The sequence below is a fragment of the Sminthopsis crassicaudata genome, chromosome 3, assembly GCF_048593235.1.
Source record: "Sminthopsis crassicaudata isolate SCR6 chromosome 3, ASM4859323v1, whole genome shotgun sequence".
Taxonomy (NCBI): Eukaryota; Metazoa; Chordata; class Mammalia; order Dasyuromorphia; family Dasyuridae; genus Sminthopsis; species Sminthopsis crassicaudata.
This window is the reverse complement of record NC_133619.1, coordinates 511,415,598-511,434,712: the sequence shown is the minus strand read 5'-3', so window position 1 is coordinate 511,434,712 and position 19,115 is coordinate 511,415,598. Positions and strand designations below refer to the sequence as shown.

The 19,115-nt window shown below is 34.6% G+C and overlaps 1 protein-coding gene across 1 annotated transcript in view; it reads right to left on the bottom strand.

Moving 5' to 3' along the window:
• The window catches only part of PAAF1 (proteasomal ATPase associated factor 1), a 54,827-nt gene that overhangs the window by 3,374 nt on the left and 32,338 nt on the right, over positions 1 to 19,115 (bottom strand). Inside the window, exons 9-11 of the mRNA XM_074304033.1 lie at positions 7,444 to 7,559; positions 1,302 to 1,384; positions 95 to 177 (exon numbers count right to left, since the gene is read on the bottom strand). Of these exons, the coding sequence (XP_074160134.1) occupies positions 95 to 177; positions 1,302 to 1,384; positions 7,444 to 7,559 (282 nt within the window). The remainder of the gene's footprint in view (positions 1 to 94; positions 178 to 1,301; positions 1,385 to 7,443; positions 7,560 to 19,115) is intronic.

The following is a 19,115-nucleotide window of genomic DNA, read 5'->3' as shown; positions in this document are numbered from 1 at the left end:
CCTATGGAACCATCCCACTTGTTACTAGGTCACAGCATTCATCATCTCCAAACCATCAGCCAAGGCTACATTTGGTGCTATCCTTGAGACTTACCTTGTATACAGGGTCACAGTCAGCCTCAGTCAACTCAATTACATAGTCCAAGTCTTGTTGCATAATGAAGCATGTCCCATCACCTGAAAAAGAAAAAGAAGAACTTAGATCACACAGAGTCATAAAATAGAATCTGAGAAGTAGAAGTCATCTAAAAGCACAGAACTAAACATCAAACAAATAGTGACTCAAGCCAATTTCAATATACTTGGAATGGAAAATGCCATCCACATCCATAAAGAATTTTGGAGACTGAATGTGAATCAAAACATAATTTTTATACTTCTTTTTGTTGCTGCTGTTGTCTGCTTTTTTTCCCCTCTAAATATATTTCCATATTTGTCATTCTTCACAAGAAAAGTCAGATCAAAAGGGGAAAAAAATACAAGAAAGAAAAAACGAACAACAAAAAAGGTGAAAATATTATGCTTTGATCCACATTCAGTTCAGATTTTTCTTGTACAGAGGAACAATGATCTGAAACTATACAAACTGATACAGATTGAAGTGAATAGAGCCAAAACAATAAAAATAAGAACCACAACAATATAAAGGAAAATTACTCTGAAAGACTTCAGAACACTAAACAATGCCCCAATCGTGACTTCAGAAGAGTTAATGATAAAACATGTCTCCTACTTCTTGCCAGAAAGGTGATAACCAGAGGTACAGAAATGAACGTATATTTTTTCAGACATGAAAAAAAATTAATTTCTATCCTTTTTATCTCTACAGGATTACCATGAGGTCAAGTGAGATAATAATGTATATGAAAGCAGTACCCTTAAAATCAAAAGCAATCCTGTAGTTTCCATTAATAGATGGATTAACATAAAAGTATAAATTTCTCTTGCTACAATTTGAACAAATGTGTGGAAATATGAATACAAATAACAATATCAAAAACACACATTGCTATTGTTATTTAAATTCTTAATTCCAGACACTTGCTCAAGTGCTTTAAGGTTTAGAGAGCACTTTCTTGGGAGGGGAAAAAATACAAACCGTTCAGTAGTAAGAGGATTACTATGCCCATTTTACAGGTAAGTAAACTCAGAAGAGTAAAGTAACTTGCCCAGGGTCACTCCAACCCAATTCTCCTGATTTCATTCCACTAAATTTGAAACTCAGGCCCACTGACAAAATTCAAATGGCATTTATTCACTTGCCAAAGAGGTCAGTTCTATACATTTGATTCAAGGATTACCTTGGCTGGCGGCAAATCCATCTCGGTAAGCCAACAGGGACAGTACTGGAGCACCTGAACGGTGAATGACCTGAACTGGAGCCCTGTAGGAAAGAATATCAGAATAATGATCAAAAAGTCTCCTTGAAAAGTGAGGCCCAACATATGTTATCAACGACATTAAAGCAAACAGGACAAAACTGGGAGAAAGATAAAATGTTTACGATGATTACTTTCTGGCTAAGATCTCCCTAAAGATAATCTGAAAGTTGAAAGGCAGAGTGGTGTAGTCGAAAGTGACCTTGAGTGAGAATCCAAGGATTTGGCTTTGTATCCCAGAAGTGATATTTTAATACCTGTGTGACCATCTCTCTAGGCCTTAGTTTCCTCATCTAGAAAATTAGCAGGTTATCTGAAAGATCTATTTATTAGGGCTTTTCCAGTCTGAAACATTATCCTATGAAAGTAAAAGAATAATTTGTAAAGAAATCTAACTGTAGAGTTCAGATGAGAAAGTAAAAAACTCCTTTCTTTACTAACATTGTTAAGAACCTGATTTACAGTAAGCCCTGTCTCCTCCAACAGAGTTCCTGTGTCAAGAATTAATTATTTAAACCTATCTATTTCAGGATCTTAAAGGAAAGAACCTGCTCATTCTTTACTGTCAACAAGGGGCAAACTTCTAAACCAGTTTATATCAACTCATTCAGTCATACCAGTTTGGTCCAAAAAAAATACTGACCCTAAATGGGAAGGTAGCATATTGGAAAGTGTGCAGCCACAAGACCAGGGTTCTTATCCCAGTCTGGCTACTGGTTAGCTAGAGACCATGGGTAATCTCTAAGCCTCAGTTTCCTCCTACAAATATGGAGATATTTGCACTATTTTCAATGACTTGTTGTGAGGAAAATACTTTACAAATTTTAAAGTACTATGGAAATGGAAGATTATTGTTTCTGGGTTGAGGAAATGGAGCAAGCCAATAGAAGCAATTACTCGATACCATGAGGGATGATGACAGGGTCAGAGACAGGGCAGTGTCAATGGTAAGAAATGGGACAAGCAGAGCACAAGGGGTTAGGCAGAACAAACTATTATTTAAGCAATTTACCTTTAGGTCCAAGAAGCAGTATAATGTAGTGCCTTGAAAGCTGGTCTGAGTCAGAAAGGCCTACATTCAAGTCCTGACTCTGACATAGACTGCTTGTGTGACTCTGGACAAGTCACATGAGCATGAAGTGGCCCAGGAAATTCTAAGGCTAAGTTACAGGATAGCTGCTGATCTGCATTGGCAGAAGCCTTTTTAAGAGCAGTTCCCTACAGCTGTGAAATCACAGGTCTGGACAAAACAAAGAACAAAAAACCATCAGGTCTAATAAATTGTGTTGTCCTTTCCAGTATAATCAGCAAGTAACTTAGTAGCTATTTCTTAGATTTCAGTTTTGAGTCTGGCCAACCATAAAAAATTATGCTTTATTTTTATGTGGTCCTAAAGAATATAACTATGGAAATGGAAAAAGGCATGCTGCAGAAAGGCAGATCTGGTCTCACTGAACAGAAACTCCTAAGAATTGGAGCTACCTATCCCATATACCCCATACCACCTCAGCCCCCCACAATGGAGCAGAGTGCTTCAAGAAGTAATCAGTGCCTAAAAGTCTCATTTCTAAAATAGAAAGAGAACTGATTCAAATTTATAAGAATACAAACCATTCTCCGATTGATATGAAGAAATTAGAGCCATTTCTAGTCATACAAAAAAAGTGCTTAAATCACTATTGATTAGAAAAAAGCAAATTAAAACAATTCTGAGGTATCACTACATAACTGTCAGATTGGCTGAAATGACAAGAAAAGATAATGATGAATGTTGGAGGAAATGTGGGAAAACTGGGACACTAATACATTGTTGGTGGAATTGTGAATGGATCCAACCATTCCAGAGAACAATTTGGAACTATGCTCAAAGATCTCTCAAACTGTGCATATCCTTTGATCCAGCAGTGTTTCTACTGGGCTTATATTCCAGAGAGATCTTAAATGAGGGAAAGGGACCCACATGTGCAAAAATGTTTGTGGTTTGTAGTGGCTAGAAACTGGAAACTAAGTGGATGCCCATCAACTGTGGTATATGAATATTATTGTTCTATAAGAAATGATCAGCAGATGATTTCAGAGAGGCCTTAAGAAATCTATATGAACTGATGCTGAATGAAATGAGTAGAACCAAGAGAACATTGTAAACGCAACAAGAAGAATACATGTTGATCAATTCTGATGGACGTGGTTGTTTTCAATAATGATTCAGGACAATTCTAATGGACTTATGATGGAGAGAATCATCTGTACCCAGAGAAAGGACTGTGGGAACTGAGTGTGGTTCATAACATAGCATTTTACTCTTTTTGTTTGCTTGTTTTTTCCTCTCATCCTTTTTCCTTTATCTGATTTTTCTTGTGTATGATAAATGTGGAAATATATTTAGAAGAATTGCACATGTTTAACCTATGTTGGATTACTTGCTGTCCAGGGGAGGGAAGAAGGAAAGAGAGGGAGAAAAAAATTGGAACACAAAGTTTTGCAAGGGTGAAAACTGAAAACTATCTTTGCATGTATATGTAAACATAAAAAGCTATTATTATTAAAAAAAATTTTTTTAAAGTAATCAGTGTCCTTTCACTAGCATCTAAGCAGATGCTTAGACAGTTTGTTTAGTGACTTTGCTTAAAACTTTTCCAGTCTGGAAGAACTATGTAAAAATTCAAAAGGATCACTTCAAGAGTTTATGGACCTGGAGTGATTGACTTAGAAATCTTAAGGGAAGCAATGAGGGCAGTGTAGCCAAAGGAGAAAAGATACCAAAGTATAAACAGACAAAAAAGGTAGAAGTCCAGCAATCTGAAGATATCTGGTATTGGGGCAAACATTCTCCCCAGGCACCACTTTTATGTGATATGGTATGGTGATAACTGATAAGTCCAAAAATATGAAATGATTGGAGAAACTCTATCTGGGTTTTGAAGGGTTTATGAGTTATGAAGTGTCTTTCTAACAACAAACCCAGGAAACAATTAGTACTAGTATTCCTACCCTCACTTTACAGATATGGAAGCCAAGGTTCATTGAGATTAACTGTCTTGGCCAAGATCACATAACTAAAAAAATTTAACTTCATGCTCTTTCTACCAAAACATAACGATCTTTCTCACAATGATGACCTTAAGTCATCAAAAATAAAGTTAAATTATTATGTTTAATACTTAAAAGTTATAATGTTTAAAAAGACAGAGAAGTTATGCAGTTCACCAAGAAAGAAAAGTTTTGGTGCTTGTAGACATTAATTTCAGTTACTGAAGAGAATGACTTATAGAATCTTTTATTCTCTAAATCAACTGATCAATTAAATAGCATTTATTAAATATCCAGTATGTGTCAAGCTCTATCAGGCATGGTGGATAAAAAATAAAGGCCCTGCTTACATTCTATTGGGAGAAATCATATATATATATTCATATAAATAAATATAAAATATACCCAGAACAAATGGAAAGCATTTAGAAAAATCAAGAAAGATTTCATAGAGAAGGTGGCATTAAATTAATCTTTGAAGAAAGCCAGGGATTTGAAGAGACAGAGGTAAGAGAGGCATGAACTTCAGGAATATGGAATGCAAGAGGCATAGGATGTTGAATGTTAGAAACAGTTAAGTAAGCAAAACTGGCTGGACTGCTAAGAAATAAAGATGCTTGCTCCCAGGACCCACATTCTTTTTTGTTTTGTTTTGTTTTGTTTTATTTTTTTTAATTAATTTTTATAATTATAACATTTTCTTTGACAGTACATATGCATAGGTAATTTTTTTTTTTTTATATTATCCCTTGTACTCCCCTCTGTTCCAAGTTTTTCCCCTCCTTCCCTCCACCCCCTCCCCGAGACGGCAGGCATTCCCATACATATTAAATATCTTATAGTATACCCTAGGTGCAATATATATGTACAGAACCGAATTTTGTTGTTGTTGTTGTTGCAAAAGAAGGATTGTATTCGCAAGGTAAAAATCTGGGAAGAGAAACAAAACAAAACAAGACAAAAAAAATCCAATGCTCTCAGTTTACACTCATTTCCCAGTGTTCCTTTTCTGGGTGTAGCTGATTCTGTCCATCATTGATCAATTGGAATTGGATTAGCTCTTCTCTATGTTGAAGATATCCACTTCCATCAGAATACATCATCATACAGTATCATTGTTGAAGTGTATAATGATCCCCTAGTTCTGCTCGTTTCACTCAGTATCAGTTGATATAAGTCTCTCTAAGCCTCTCTGTATTCCTCCAGTTGGTCATTTCTTACAGAACAATAATATTCCATAACATTCATATACCATAATTTACCCAACCATTCTCCAATTGATGGACATCCATTCATTTTCTAGTTTCTAGCCACTATGAAAAAGGACCCACATTCTTTAGTGATATTGGATGCTGTAAACATAACCATGTACACTCATAATACACTATAACTTTGCTCTTTGACATAATACTACAGAAATTAAGAGACAGGTGTGAGTACTTATGAGAAGCTGGCAAACTGATTTCTTTTTGTAAGTAGATTTGTAAAGCTTTGGAGTTCAATTAAAAAAAAACACCAAAAAAATTTTCTTTCAATTCAACAAACATGCCTTGATGTTTGTTTCCTTGACAATTTCTGGAATGCATTTCTCTTCACTTCTAAATTGGCATATTTTTCTTTCTTTAAAGCCCAGTTCAGGACTTCCCTTGGCAAGTCTTCTCTGATCTATGAACATAATGAACATAAATTTTTCCTTCTCAAAACCCTAAAGCACTTTTGTGTCATGCTAAACTCTCAGGGGCTGAGGTTGACAACATGATCACATTTTGAGATGGATGAATGATACAAGGAGAAGCACAAGGAAGCATGATGAAAACAATTAACAGCATTAGAAAAGCAGATTTTCTGGGAAATATTATTTAAAGTGTAAGGATCATTCAAGGAAGATAAAGCTGAGAAATGACTTAATGAAGGCTATAGGCACCATAAATGGTGATTTTTAAAAATAGAAGATATCAGATACTCAGAGTTTTTAGCAAGGCATACAGAACAGTAACAGCATGAATTGCTAGATCCTGAGACAGAGAGACTGAGAAATCCTCTTTTTTGGAGATCACTAAGAACAAGAAAACCATCTCTTGAAAGGATTAGGTCAGGTCTTGTGTGCAGGCAGAAGGAACCTCAGGAAGATCCTTCCAATCTCAGATTCTGACAGGTTTACTACCACCCAGGGAAATGTGGTAGGGAACTTTGAGGCCCTTTAACCTATAAATGCTAAGAGAAGGACAAAATATCATGTTTAATGAAATGAAGAGTTGCTTCATAGCATAAGTTTAATTTTGAAAACAAACATGACATGAAGAACCATTCACTAACTACTTTGCAATATAATTTTAAGAAGAACAGTGAAAGATACCTAAGGTCTGACACTGGAAAGCTCTAAAAGCAGGAAATACTGCTTTGGATCAGTGTTTACCTGGAAACCAAAATCAGATTTAAACTATCTGATACATCTGTGATCTCATCCAAGTGATGGCTCTCTCTACCAACAAAGATCCTAACCCCCCAAACCTCACTTTTTCTTCTATACGACTCCTGTCCATGCCTGTCCATCAAACTGTAAGAGAAGATAATAAAAGCAACAGACCAGTGTGTGGAAGTTAGAAAGCTAAATTAGAGGACATCTTCAAATTCTTTATTATTAGAGACAAATCACTGTTATATATTGGACATGATTTCTCCTCTACTGATACCAACACATCTAAACTATGATATCCTCAATCTGTCAGCTAATTTGGCCCAGATTATGAGCCTAAAGTGAAAAGGTAGCATAGTGAAGAGAGCCATAGATATGTAGTCAAGAGAACTGGGTTTAGGCCTCAGTTGTGACCTTGTGTAAGTCATTTACTCTAAGTCTCAAATTTCTCTTCTGTAAATTGGAAATAACACTTACATTGCCTGTTCTCACAGATTTCTTATTGGGGAAGCACTCACTCTCACTACATAATCAATTCTCATTTCTAAGACTACATATGCCCTTGGAATTGAACTCAGGGTAAAAATTTCAATAGCCCCATGTATAACATGTACTTACCTTGGATTCCTTATATCCAATTGATATATGTTCCCATTTTGAGTTCCAGCCAACAGAGAAAAGCCAGAGAGAAAAGTACAGCAGTTGAATGCATCTGAGCCAACAAAGAGGAATACCTAGAAAGTAGAAAGGAAAGAAAATTATAAAGGTCAATTTACTTCCTGTTTTGAGATACTCATTCCTCTCTTCAATCATCTCCTATCTAAAACATTCACTTAGAGCTTGGTTAGGTGATTTATTCCTAGCAGAGTCTACATTATCAATTTGTGGATTTGAATTATTCCTAATACGAGTACTCTCAAGGCACAGGGAATATAGTGTATTTCAAGCACCAAGCCTAGTGCCTTGCACAGAGTAGTTTGTTGAACCAAAATGAATAAAACTCTCTGTTGAGTATTATGGAGGAGATGCAGATCAATGAGACATAATTTTTTTCTTCAAATAATTATTGTTGCTGTTTACAGCAAACATGTACAGTATTTTAAGGTTTGCAAGGTACTTTACAGAGATCTCATTTGATTTTCACAACTACCTTAGGAGGGAGATACTATTAGTATACCCATTTTACAGATGAGGAAACTGAGGCAAATACAGATTAAGTAACTTGTCCAAGGTCACACAACTAATGATTGTCTGTGGCAGGATTCAAATTCAGGTTTTCCCAACTTCAAGCCCAGTCATCAGGGTAACTATCTTAATTTAGATCCATATTACCTTTCCCTGGGATTGTTGCAGTTACTTCCTAACTGTTCTTCCCGTTTCTAGTTTATTCCTTCTCTAATTTGTCTTCCATACAGTGATACATAGGTAATCTTCCTTTATGAACTCCTCAGATCATTAGCTCTCCATAAAAATCATTAGTGGCTTCTCATTTCTTTCCAAGTATAATCTGCTGCCTGGCTCCAAACTACCTTTCTAATTTTCTCTTATATTTTTCCTCTTTGTCTATTGTCCATTCCAGTAAAACTGAGTTACTCTCTTCCTTCCATTTTATTGAGTACTAGAGACCAAGGTGGAATGAAGGAAATATGCCTCTGAAGTGTTGAGGGGAAAATGCATGTTTGTCCTTGTTTTATCTTTAAAGTAAACATCCCTTTGTAAAAGCTAATCTGATAGTATGTGGTTAAATGGAAATGTAGCACAATTCACTGAACCCATAAAAATTAGGGGAACACAGCCAATTGGAAGGATTAACCCAATGGGACAGAAACTCTTTAACCTCCTCAGGGTAACATAAAATGTAATAAGCCTGGCCCTGAGAGAGTGGGTGGAGAAAAAACAGCCATGTTACACATAAAACAATTCTTTACTTCATGCCCTTTATGCCAAAATCTGTAAGTCTTGGGGTAAGGAATCCCAGTTGGAGGAATTAGTTCATGGCCGACTTAACTTATTCTTCTTCTGGATAATTTGTGTCTTAATGGAGACTCCAAAGAAAGATTTGCTGTATTTTTAGGCCAAAGAGCAAAAAGATAGATGTTGAATTTAACACTGTAGAAGCCATCCATAGCTCAATATTGGGCAATCCTGACTTCATAGTGTGAGCTTTCATGTCTGAATTCAATTTAGGCACTCTGGAAAATGATGTCTTTAATGGTATTTTACTTTTCCAAATATAGGCAAGGATAGTTTTCAATATTCACCTTTGTGTTCCAAATTTTTCTCCCTCTCACCCTACTTTCCCCCTCCCCTACACAGAAAACAATTTGATATAGATTAAATATATGCAATTCTTCTAAACATACTGCTGGAAAAACATTTTAATAAAGAAACATATCAAGCAAAAACTTGAGAGAAGAGTTAAAATTTGTTAAAGGGGATTCTCAGCACAATTAGAACTATGGCTTTGCTAGCCTGGTTTCTTTCCTGTAGGATTTAACTGACTGAAATGAATACAATGGCAGAACAGCATCCCTTTCCTTTTCCCCCTCCTGATACACTCTGATGGTCATCAGAACAATAAAAAAAGAAAGAAATAGAAAAAAAAATTTTAAGTTGTCTGTTTCTTTTCAGGCCTTGGTTCATTATTCTTTATATTAGAGGAACTTTTTTATTTGATCTTCCCGCTGTTAGGCTGCAAGATCATTGAAAGAAGAGGCTGTTCTCATTAGTTTTTTGATCTAAACATCTAGTATTATGCTTTGCATTTAGTGTAATGACTGTTTAATATAGATTTAATTAATTTGAATTACTTAAGGCAACATGTAATCAGTGCCATAAGAGAGGAATCAAATGTTATAGGGATTCAGAAGAAAGAGAGATGATTTTTGGCCAGAGATATCAGGGAAGACTTCAGGGAGGAGATGGTATGTGCCCTATATAGGATTTCAATAACTAGAAATAAGTCTGGGAGGAGAGGAAACAGCAAAAATACACTAATGTAAAAATTCAATGATGCATTTGGACAGTGATGAATAACTGATTTGGTCTGTAAAATGTTACAAGCAGTGAGAGATTAGGTAAACTGGGAGCCAAGTCACGGAGAGTCTTGAGTGACATCCTCAGGTTTAGTGTGTTTTATTCACTTAATGCACTCAAAAACTAGAGGGACTTTTGCCAATAATTCAAAAACTAAGGGAAAGTTTTAAAAACCTTGACTAGGGCTCAGGTGCTGTAAGAGACTCCTGATCATGGGATTCATAAAGCCTTCCTCTAAAGTAATGGTTCTCAAACACTTGACTTTTTACCCTTTTCAAGAACTCAATAAATATTCCAACATCATACTTCACTAAAGAAACAAACAAAACAACAAAACAACCTTGACACAGAGGTGAGGAATCCTGTAATCCATATAAGAAGGTCTTGTTTCCTGCCTTTTTAGTCACAAAATGCCAGTCAGAAGGGAACTCAAGGACATGTAGAACAATCAGTACCCTAATCATAAATGCCCCCTACAATATCTCTGATAGGCAACCATCTGGTCCTGTTGAAAGTGACTGGTATTCCACTGCATCATTAGGCAATTCTAACAGGAATTTTTTTCTTATATAAAGGTCAAAAGATGCTTTTTTTGCAGCTTCCTCCATTGCTCCTAGTTTTGCCTCTTGGGGCCAAGCAGAATAAGTCTAAAGTTCCTTTTATGTGACAGGTTTTCCAAGGCTTAATAGTTAACATATCCCTGAAGTCTCCTCTTCCAGTTAACCATCCCCAGGTGATTCTTAAATGGCACAATTCTGAATACCCATCTTGGCTGCTTTTTGGGAATATTTGTAAGAATAAACCTAGGCAACAGAAAAGCCCATGTTTAAAGTTATGATTCTCATTCACTGATTATATATGAGAAAGTGCTGAGTGCTCATTTGTTCCATGTCAGTATGTCAAATGAACTGATCCTTTTTCTAAATATTTTTTTCCATTCCTATCCTTTGCCAAGACTCCCAATTTCCTTACAGAAGTCAGAAGAGCATAGAATATCACCACGCAAAGAAAGCAATTTTGTCAAAAAACTTGACACTTTTGAAATCAATTTTGTAAAGGAACATGACATTTATAGATGGGTGTAATGAGACTTGTTGACAACTCAAAGTTCCTGGCTAGATGAAATCTTTAACTATCTGGGTAATGACAATATAAATCTAATCTCAAAGAAGGCTGTTTAATCAAGAGACCAGTTTATCTAGAAAAGGGTAGAAGATTACAGAAGGAAATAGTAATTAATTCTTCCCCATGAAGTAAGATAGTAACTATTCATGGCACTTGATTGGAGGAATCTGGTTTAGTCTCATATTCCCTCCAGCAAACTTCTTTCATGGGCATAGGGAAGAAAACTAGAGGTTATTTAGGTCAGATGTTATTAACCCAGGATCTGTGGATATATTTCAGGGATCCATGAACTTGAATAGGAAAAAAAAAATTACATCTTTATTTTCACTGACTTCTCAGATTTAGCTTTTTCTTCAGTTATTTAAAAAAGTTATTCTAAGGGCAGCTTGGTGGCGCAGTGGATAGAGCACCAGCCCTGAATTCAGGAGTATCCGAGTTCAAATATGATCTCAGACACTTAACACTTCCTAGCTGTGTGACCCTGGGCAAGTCACTTAACCCCAGCCTCAGAAAAAAAGAAAAAAAAAAATGTCAACTTCTGAGCTAGGCCAATCCCATCATTTTAGAGGGAAGTTGAATTAAAGACTGGGGAAGTGATTTGCCTGAAGTCACAGAATAAATCTAAACTTAATTTCATGTTTCCTAGTCCTGTGTTAAGAGCTCTTTCTGATACATCATGTTGCCTATCCCTGAAATTTTGGAATGGGTTTGTATCCTGATCATTGTAAGTACTTCTTCCAAACCCCCTCCATACCTTTTCTGTTAGGTGACATAGTGGATAGAGTGCCTGAAGTGAGAAGATCTGAATTCAAATTTGGCCTCAGACATTTACTAATTGTGTGACCCTGAGCATATCACTCAACCTCTGCTTGCCTCAGTTTCCTCATCTGTAAAATAGGGAAAATAAAATAATACTATCTACCTAAGGAAGGGAGGGAGAAAAAAATTTAGAGCACAAAGTCTTTAAATAATAAAATTTGAAAACTATCATTACATTTTTCTGGGAAAATAAGATACTATTGAGGAAAAAAAAGAAAACAAAGCAGATTATGCTACTCTATTCTACTTGATATAATGTTTCTACATAGTAATTTTTACACAGCAACAGATGAAACAATTATGCTTATTTTAATGAAGACAAATGATGTTTGCCTATATAACATTTACATAGCAGCACACCAAAGAGCATATTTTATTTGATAGAGCAAGGCCTAGTTGGGTTTAAATAAAATAAACTTATTGGTTAGCATAAAAAAAATACTACCTCCCTCTCATGGTTGCTTTGAGAACCAAATGAGATAATGAGTAAAACACTTAGCACAATACCTGGAACTATACAAACACAGTAAAACACTATATATATATAAATGTTAGCAATTGTTATTATTGTTAGTTTTTAACTATATCTTTAGACACAAAGATGATCTACCCAACTGTGCATAAATTAAATAGAAAAACAGAGAAAAGGCAAAGCTCTTTCTTATCAACACTTGTTTAAACTAGCTTTTGCAGAATCTGATAGCTATAGATTGCAAAACAGATACAAGAACAGCACAGTAATGGAAAAAAAACTGAACAGGAATTCAGGAGACATAAATTCAGGTCCTTAATTTATCTCTTTTTCTTGACTGAAGGGGTAGAGCCAAGATGACAGAGTAAAGGCTTCTTCCCCAAATTCCTCCAAATACCTTTAAATAAGAATTCTAAATAAATTTTAGAGCAGCAGAACCAACAAAAAGATGGAGTAAAACAATTTTCCAGCAATCAACAATTTAGAAGCTCAACAAGAAAGGGTTGTTGCACATGGGTGAGAATAGGCACTGAAGAAACAAAATTATCATTCTTTGCAGATGATGGTATATTTAAAGAATATTAGAGAATCAACTAAAAGTCTGGAACAGAATATATTATGCTACAGCTGAAGTAAAAAAATACACGGGGTATTGATCCTAATCTCAGAAAGAACAAATCAGAAACCGATCTAATTAAAAGATAAGACATAAAAGAGAAGAGATAAGAATATCATAGATAATGATGTAATATCTGTACTAAAGATATATGCACCAAGTGATATTCCAAATTCTTAGAGAAATTAAGTGAGTTACACGAAAAAATAGATAGCAAAACTATACTAATGGGGGATTCTCTACTTTCTCCTCACAAAATTAAATGTATTTAACCACAAAATTGTAGAGGGCTGGAACTCTGGAGAAGTATATTTGAAACAAGGTGTTAACTCAGTGGAATTGATGAGATAATGGTTCTCTAGTTCACATATATACTTAGTACTTAGAATGGTGATATAATGGTTCTCTAGTTCATAATCAGTATGCTGTAATGAGGCAATTACAATAAGGTATATAAGGACTAAGAAGGACTAGAAGATAGACATTCTATCTTTGATCAGCTTCGTGGTGGCTGTCCTGCCTCCTGCACTAAGATCAAGACTGGGCCAGAATAAAAAATCTACTAGACTCTATTCTTGACCAGCCTAGTAGTGTCTATCCTGGTGAGACGAAGGCCCATCTTAAGGACCTCCAGAAAGCTAGTCCGAACATTATACAAAATAAACAAGAAGTTAAAGAGATGAATAGAATTTGAAAAAAAAGTTAGGGTATGCTACACCTATGAAGAAAACTGAATTGGGTCAGAAAGGTATACCTTTTTCTCATGTGTACATGGCATTTACACAAAAATTAATCATATATTAGAGCAAAACAAACCTCACAGTCAAATGCAAAATAAAAATAAACATATAATAAAGGGCCATGGAAAAATACATCAAAAATTAACTGGAAACAAAACAATCTAATATTAAACAATGAGTGAATTAGACAACAAATCCCAGAAACAATTAGAAGCTATTTTCCCCAATTGCATGTCAAAAAATCTGACAATCTAATTGAAATGGTTGAATATTTACAAAAATATAAATTGCCCAGATTGAGAGAAGAGCAAATAAAAATACTTAAATAACCCATTTTAGAAAAAAGAAATTAAACAAGCCATCAATGAACTCCCTAAGAAAAAAATCTCCAGGACCAAATGGATTTACAAAGGAATTCTACCAAACAGTTAAAGAATAATTATTTCCAATACAATATAAACTATTTAGAAAAATAGGTGAAGGAGTCCTACTAAATTCCTTTTATACCACAGATACGATGTTGATACGAAAACCAGAAAGAGCCAAAACAGAGAAGAAAATTAGAGACCAATTTCCCTAATGAATATTGATGCAAAAATCTTAAGTAAAATATTTACAAAAAGAGATTACAGAAAGTTATCACAGAATATTAAAAGTAGAATCTACACCAAGAATGCAGTGCTGATTGAACATCAGGAAAACTATCTGCGAAGTTGATCATATCAATAACAAAACAAAGAAATCATATGTTTATCTCAATAGGTGCAGAAAAAACATTTAACAAAATATAGCATCCATTCCTAATAAAAACATTATGGAGCATAAAAATCAATGTATTTTCCTTAAAATAATAAGTACCATCTATCGAAAACCAGTAGCCTTTTATATGTAATAGGGATAAGCCAAAAGCATTCCCAATAAGATTAGGGATGAACAAGGATGTCTACTATCATATTTGATATTGTACTAGCTTTAACAATAAGAGAACAAGAAGAAACTGACGGAATTAAGAGTAGGCAATGAGGAAACAAAACTATCTCTCTCTGCAAATCATATGATGGCATATTTAGAGAATCCTAGAGACTCAACTAAAAAATTACTAGAAACAATGAACTTTAGCCAAGTTGCAGGAAACAAAATAAATCCACATAAATCACTGGTATTTCTATGTTACCAACAAAATCCAGCAGCAAGAGATACAAAGAGAAATTCAATATAAAATAATCATAGATAACATAAAATATTCGGGAGGCTTCCTGCCAAGACAAAGCCAGGAACAATATGAAGACAATTACAAAACACTTCTAAATAAATAAATAAATAAAAAGATCTAAACAACTGGAGGGATATCAAGGATAGGTCAAGCTAATATAATAAAAATGACAATTCTAATTAAATTAATCTACTTATTCAATGCCATGCCAATCAAACTGCCAAGAAATTACTTTACAGAGCTAGAAAAAATAATAACAAAATTCATCTGGAAGAACAAAAAGTTAAGAATTAAAAGGGAATTAATGAAAAAAAAATGCAAATGATGGTAGCTTAGCTGTACCAGACCTAAAACTATATATAAAGCAGCAGTCATCAAAACTATTTGGCAATGGCTGAGAAGCAGAGCAGCTGATCAGTGGAATAGGTTAGGTCTACAAAATACAATAGTCTATGGCTATTGTAATCTAGCATTAGATAAACCCAAAGACTTCAGCTTCTGAAATAACTCACTATTTGATGGGTAATTTTAATTACATTAAATAAAAAAGTTTTGTACAAATAAAACCAATGCAGCCAAGATTAAAAGGGAAGCAGAAAACTGGGGAGGAAAATTTCACATCCAAGTGTTCTGAAAAAGGTCTCATTTCTAAAATATAGAGAGAATTTATAAGAATACAAGCCATCCTCCAAATGATAAATGGTCAAAAGACATGAACAGACAATTTTCAGATGAAGAAATTAAAGCCATTTCTGATCATATGAAAAAATGCTCTAAATCAGTATTGATCAGAGAAATGCAAATTAAGACAACTCTAAAGTGCCACTACCTACCATATACACTACACTACACAGATTGACTAAGATGACAGGAAAAGATGTTGGAGGGGAAGTGGGAAAACTGGGACACTAATACACTGTTGATGGATGAACTGGAGACTCTCCATTATGGAGAACTGTACCCAAAGAGCTACTAAATTGTGCATTCCCTTTGATCCAGCAATCTCTCCATTGGACTTATATCTCAAATAGATCATAAAAAAGAGAAAAAGACCCACATGTGCAAAAATGCTTGTGGCAGTTCTTTTTGTAATACAAGAAACTGGAAATGGATGCCCATCAGTTGGAGAATGGCTGACTAAGTTACAGGATAAGAATGTTATGGAATATTATTGTTCTATAAGAAATGATCAGCAGGATGATTTCAGAGAAGCCTGGAAAGACCTACATTAAGTGATACTAAATGAAATGAGCAGAACCAGGAGATCATTGTACACGACTACAGCAAGATTGTAGTATGATCAATTCTGATGGATGTGGCTCTTTTCAACAATGAGATGATTCAGGCTAGTTCCAATGAGTTTGTGATGAAGAGAACCATCTACACCTAGAGAGAGGACGGTGGGAATTGAGTGTGGTTCACAATATAGATTTTTCATTCTTTTTGTTGTTGTTTGCTTGCATTTGTTTTCTTTCTAATTTTTTTCCTATTTGACTTGATTTTTCTTGTGCAGCAAGATAATTGTATAAATATGTATGGATGTAACATATATTTCTACCATGTTTAACATAACTACTTGCCCTCTAGGGGAGAGGCTAGGGAAAGAGAGGGAAAATTGGAACATAGAATTGCAAAGGTAAGAGTTGAAAAATTATCCACTAATATATTTTGAAAATAAAATGCTTTAATTTAAAAGAAATTAGAAATAATCAGCAGGATGATTTCAGAAAGACCTGGAGGAACTTACATGAATGGATTCTAAGTAAAATGAGTAGAAGCAAGATAACACTGGAGAAAGCAACAAGAAGATTATGTGATGATCAACTCTGATGGATATGATTTTTTTCAACAATGAAGTGAATCAGCAATTTCATTAGACTTGTAATGGAGAGAGCCAACTACATCCAGAAAGAGGACGAGGGGGAATATGGATCACCACATAGTATTTTCTATTGTTTGCTCGCTTTTTTTTTCTTTACAGTTTTTTATTTTTTCATCTGACTTTTCTTGTGCAGCATGATAAATGTGGAACCATGTATAGTAGAATTGCAAATGTTTAACATATATTGGATTACTTGCTGTCCAAAGCAGGGGGATTAGGGGAAGGGAGGGAGAAAATTTTAGAACACAAGGTTTTGCAAGGGTGAATGTTAAAAACTATCTTTGTATGTATTTAGAAAATAAAAAGCTATTGTCAAAAAAAAAAAAAAAAAGAAAGAAAATTAGAAACACATCTTCAAAAAAAGAGAGACAGAAAAAGAAATCTTTATTAAATTAACTGTAGAGAATAAAAAATATTTGGAGGGGCAGCTAAGTGGCACAGTGGATAGAGTACCAGCCCTGAAGTCAGGAGGACCTGAGTTCAAATATGGTCTCAAGACACTTAATGCTTCCTGGCTGTGTGACCTTGGGCAAGTCACTTAACCCCAACTGCTTCAGGGGAAAAAAAAAAATACACACACACACACACACACACACACACACACACACACACACACATATATTTATATATTTGGAAGTCTACTTGGGAAGAAAAACCTAGGAACTATATAAACACAATTACAAAACACTTTTTACACAAAGTCAGATTTAAACAGGAAAAATATCAATTGCTCATGGATAGGCTGAAGTAATATAATAAAAATGACAATTCTACTTAAATTACTCTATTTATTCAGTACCATGCCAATCAAACTGCCAAAACAATATTTTATAGAGGTAGAAAATTAGTAACAAAATTCATCTAGAAGAACAAAAGTCAAGAATATCAAGGGAATTAATGGGGAAAAAAAAAAGGCACAAAGAAAGATAGACTAACCATACCAACCTAAAACTGTATTATAAAGTGAAGTCATCAAAAACATTTGGTACTGGCTTAGGAAATAAAGTGGTGGATCAGTGGAATAGGCTAGGTATCAATGACTATAGCATTCTACTGTTTGATAAACCCAAAGACTCTAGCTTCTGCAATAGGAACTCAATATTTGACAAAAATTGTTGGGAAAACTGGAAAATAGAATGGCAGAAACTAGGCATAGATCAATATCTCACACCGTATACCAAAATAAGGTTAAAATGGATTCATGATTTAAACATAAAAAGTGATACTTTAAGCAAATTAGGAGAGCAAGGGATATCTTTAGAGAAGGGAGAAATAAATGACCAAACAAGAAATAGAGAACATTATGAAACATAAAATGGATAATTGTGATTACATTAAATTAAAAGTTTTACACAAATAAAACCAATGCAGCCAAAATTAAAGAAATCTGGAAAATAAATTTTACAGCCAGTGTTTCTGATAAAGGCCTCATTTCTGAAATATATAGAGAATGGAGTCAAATTTGTACAAATACAAATCATTCCCCAACTGACAAATTCCCCAAAGAATACAAACAGAACATTTTCAGATAAAGAAATTAAAGCCACTTATAATTATATGGAAAAAATGCTCAATTCATTATTGACTAGAAAAAGAAATATTAGGACAACTCAAGTACCACTACATACCTATCAGATTGGCTAAAATGACAGGAAAAAGATAATGATCAATGTTGGAAGGAAAACGGGAACAATGACATATTGTGGGTGGAGTTGTGAAAAATGATCTAGCCATTCGAAAGAGCAATTTGGAACTATGTTCAAAGGGCTATCAAACTGTGTGTACTCTGATCCAGTAGTGTCTCTCTTGGATCTGTATCCCAAAAAGATCATAGAGGGAAAAGGACCCACATATGCAAAAATGTCTGTAGTAGCTCTCATTTGGGTATAGAAATGTAGCTTGCCCTACAGGTTATTAAAAAAGGAAGGGGATAAAAGGGTATAGTAATAAAAGGGAAGGCAGATTGGGGGAAGGGGTAGTCAGAAGCAAGCCACTTTTGAGGCAGGATAGGGTGAAAGAAAAGAGAAAATAGAATAAACAGGGGAATTATGGTTACTAAGAGTTAATTGTGAGGAAAAATTTTGAAGTAAGTTTCTTTTATGAAGGCCTTGTTTTTCAAACATATATAGAGCTGAGTCAAATTAATAAAAATAAGAGCCAACCTTTTCTTTTATCTCTTCCACCTCTCTGAAACCCTCATGTTCTACAAGAAATAAATCAAGCACCATCTTCTACATGAAAGCTTTCATAATCCTACCTGCTCTTCCCTCTTTCCCTCTCTTGCTACCTTATATTTAACTATTTTGTATTCATTTTGTATTTCTTCTACAAATTTATATGTAATATTCTCCCCTAAGAGATGATTTCTTTTTTTTTTTTTTTGACTT